The 4,075-nt window shown below is 45.3% G+C and overlaps 1 protein-coding gene across 1 annotated transcript in view; it reads right to left on the bottom strand.

The window, feature by feature from the left end:
• UHRF1BP1L (UHRF1 binding protein 1 like) overlaps positions 1–4,069 on the bottom strand; it is a 113,039-nt gene extending 108,970 nt beyond the window's left edge. Inside the window, exon 1 of the mRNA XM_019515008.1 lies at positions 4,007–4,069. Within this exon, the coding sequence (XP_019370553.1) occupies positions 4,007–4,050 (44 nt within the window). The 5' untranslated portion in view covers positions 4,051–4,069. The remainder of the gene's footprint in view (positions 1–4,006) is intronic.
• Positions 4,070–4,075: the final 6 nt, after the last annotated feature.

Below are 4,075 nucleotides of genomic sequence, written 5' to 3'. Positions count from 1 at the left end.
TACCCCAGTTAAATATAGGCACTATCCATTGATACTTGTGAAACCATAAAAATGGTTATTTCCTAACTTGTGAGTTCTTAACTTTGCCACCTTAATATTGTTCTTTCAAACGTTTTTTACACGTAATTTTTCAAAGGTAAAAATTAAAACAAGTTCTATTACTGCAACTATTACAAATACTTTTTTGTGTACCATCAATTGACTTTTAACCACAAATGTCAGCTTTGCAGCATAAATTTTTACCACTTAAAACAACTGATTATTTACTCCAAGATGATAACCTTCTCCCAGCTCCAGCTAGGGTGGAGATGGACCACTGGTCCCTTAAGGAGTGATGAGAGGAGAAGAATGAGGGGCAGAAGGAACACAAACATCTGCCTGTCACCGATCACAAAAGTTCGAGGCAAGACCTATGAGAGAAATTTTGTGAGGCTGGTACATCCTGCTAGGGCTCCCTCTTCATTTTGAAAACAGGAAATAGGGGTGACCTGATCCCACCCCCCCCTCCTCCCCCAGCTTGGGGGTCTGTACTCCCATTGTCTCCCCATATGCTTTGGTTGGAGGAATGTCTCGTCTTATGTGGTGTCCCCAAAAGGAGGGATAGATTATTGAAGCCAGGGCACTGAGCATGGGCTGGGTGGGAAAAACTGAGCAAACTCAGCCCAGTTCCTTCTCCCCCAAACAAGAGTAAAGGATTTGAGGAAGAGAAGTGAGAAAAGGAAAACAGCAATTTACAAGCTCCCTCAAATCCGTAACTTAGTAAACAATGAATGAAAATTTGTGCAACACAGGAAAAGTACTTCTGTAGTCTAAAGACTATCTCCTTGAAAAACTACCAAAAATCTGCTGCAAGCAATGCAGATTCAAGAGTTCTTCCAAAGCAGCTGCTCTAGAACGTATGTGATATCTTCCAAATGTAATGAAAGCTGGTAGGAACGCTTCTAAAAGAAGAAAAACCAAAAACAGTCACGATAATGGACAGCAGCAATCTGGCTTATCTACAGAAAATAAACTATAGCAGCCTCTACATTAAGGCACTGCTATCTCTAATCTTTGATTAAGCAACTGTAAGTCTCTGTTCAAAGTTGCGTTGTGCAGAATAAAATGTAGGCTTGGAGATTTATTTTAGAACTGTTACCAATGCAATCCAAAACCAAGAAAAGTTTGCTTTGTTTGTAAGACTGGTTACAGTCTTTTAGAAACTCTGGAAAGTACTGCCACAACAACCTACGTCTGAGACTGTACAGAACCCACAATTTTGTGGAAAGGGTGATCAGACTCTTTCTTTTTGTTAGATCCATTTCGTTTATCCAGGCTCTCCATTTACTGGCTTTTCTTTAAACTTCTACTCAAAGCTGATAATCAGTACCCATCTATCATCTGACGTAATAGAGGTGCCAAGCCTTTATTGCTTTAATTATGATACCGGCTCCATTGTGTTGGGATCCAAATACTCTTACATGCGTTTAGTTTGAACAACTGATGTTTAATTGTTCAAACTAAGGATATTTTGCTGTGATGTAATCCAATGAATTCCATCACTTAAGAACATGGCTGATAAACACCAATTGCATAACTACACATTTCCCTCCAGGTTTAACGTAAATTAGTTAAACATTATAGCATTTATTCACATGTTGAGAATTACCTCAGAATGTGGGACAGACCCCTCACTAGTGAGAACAAGCATGAGAAACAACACTGAAGTTCAGTGGGCTTCTCTTCCAATGCATAAACACATCCAAATTAATCCCAAAACTATGACAGAGCTCTCAAACTGAGGAAGAGCAAACAGTTTCATTAGTCAGAAATTGTCACCTAACGAGCGAGTTGTAAAAAACTATTATTCACAGGACAACTTGTTCCACTTCTAGCTATAAAGCATTACTATACCAATCATTCCCACTAAATTAAGTTTTTAAATCTCTTGAGGGGAAAGTATTTCTGATATTACTAGTCCGTTTTCTCTCTCCTCTATCAGGCAAGCTTCTGATGAAATGAGCTTCAGCTCACGGAAGCTTGTGCTATGCATCTACTCTGGTTAGTCTGAGTCCACCCTGCCTTTCATTTACTGATATGCAAACTAAACATGGTATCAATTAGGAAAAACTAAATATGGGCCTAGTCCTGCCTCTCTTGCTTATACTAAGCACAGTCTTCTTCCATAAGCAAGCCTACTTACTTCAGAATCAGTACAACTGGGAAGGTCCTGTGCAGGTCTTTTAAATGTAATATGGGCAGTAACCACCTCACACTAATGTAAATTTAAAGTTGTTAGGTATATCATAGCAGAGGGTTTTTTTTGTAATCTCCAACATTTTAAAGTTTTGATGTTCCAGTGAACCACAGCTCATGAGAAAGCAACTAATTACTTTTTGTATTATTTGTAATCACCCCAGGACTTAATTCTCACCTACTCTATGTGGGTGTGCACATATACATAAATTTAGCTATTGCACACATAACTGATTTTACATGTGCCAATATCACATAAGTTCTAGAGCAGCGTTTCTCAGCCTGTGGATTGTGACCCAAAAGTGGGTTGCAAGAATATATGAAAGGGTGGCAAACAAGCTTTAAAAATGGATCAAAACACTTTAAAAATAAATTCTCCTTTAAAGGAGAATAACGTGGGAGACCGTGGGGCTGCAAGGGGCTGTTTGGGGCCCATATGTCCCACACACACACCTTTGGCCCACCCACACGTGGGGGGGTCTGTGGGTGGGGTGCACCGCCAAGACCAGGGGGCTGTTTTCTACTTAAACTATTTACTGGGTTGGTACCGGACATCAGTGTTTACAAACAGGTCCTAGTACAAGAAAAGGCTGAGAATCACTGATCTAGCACTCACATAAAGATACAGAGATAGGCATTTATTTCTCCTTTTATGATCTAGCAGACAGAACGCTACATTACGCAACCTACAGAAGCTGTATGCCTCTGAATAGTGATGATCTTTCTGTAGCAAACTACTACTATTAGTAAATTGAGGAATTGACTCTACAATGTGCTAAACTTCTTCCACTGAAGCCAGAAGGGATTGATGTTCAAGCAGGTAAGCAGCTCACAGGAGGCAGTCAGCACCCCAAAGGATCAGCTCTTAAACTACACCCTGCGCTTTCATGCCTGAATATGGTTAGAAAAATGACTCAGTACAAATGGAGTCTTGGTCCATTTCTATTCTCCCAACGTCCAAGCGCGCACAGGTCAAAAATCAGATTTCTCAGCTGAAATCCCAGCTATGAACTTGAAGAAACACGCAACGCGATTGCTTCCTCTTCAGTCCAATGTGGCCACCACTGATGTTGGAGGGGCAGCCAAGTTTCTGCCATCACAATGAAGCTGGACAGAGGGGATGACAATACCTGGGGTAAATGGGAATTCAACCGCCTGGATCAGCTGCACTGACTTGGTTTTCGAGGAGGGGCCGTTTAGTACTCCCAGCAGCAGTGAAAAAGACAAGCCTCGCTGGAGAACACATGCAGAGCAGCGGAGAGCCACAGCGTCTGGCAACTCCAGACAAAAAAAGATCAAGGCTCCGCACTTCCTAACCACTTGCCTCGTCCCCTTGCACCAAGACGAAGGAGGCAGAAACAATGGGGTGTTTACACGGTGCTCACCGATGGAGCAGCCCGATCGCTTGCTGCTGGCAGCCCGGAGGTCCGAGGGGGTAGAGAGGGGGAAGCCCGCACTGCCCCGAGCAGGGCACGGCCGCGGGGCCACCACTCCAATAGCCCCGGGGAGCCGCCAAGAGCCGGGGGCCGCGGCCGGGACCGGGACCCCCGCGGGCCGGCGAGGCAGGCCGGGAGCGGTGACATCAGCGCCGCCGCCCGCTCCTCCCACCTCCAACGTGTCAAGTACAATTTACAACCCGGCCCCCGGCCTGCGGCTCCCGCCCCGCCCGGCGCCAAGCAGCTGCGGCAGCTCCCCAGGGCGCCGCCGGGGCTCGGCTGAACCCCGGGGGACGAGGGCCCCCCTCCCCCGGGGCCGCCGCCACCGCACCGACCTGGAGAGGTGCTTGAGGATCTGCTTCTTGATGATGCCCGCCATGGCCCGCGCGCCCTCCCGGCCCGGC

This window comes from Gavialis gangeticus, unplaced genomic scaffold (genome assembly GCF_001723915.1).
Source record: "Gavialis gangeticus isolate Ggan-Ray unplaced genomic scaffold, GavGan_comp1, whole genome shotgun sequence".
Classification (NCBI taxonomy): Eukaryota; Metazoa; Chordata; order Crocodylia; family Gavialidae; genus Gavialis; species Gavialis gangeticus.
The sequence above is the reverse complement of the archived record's forward strand: the minus strand, read 5'-3'. Positions and strand labels throughout refer to the sequence as shown.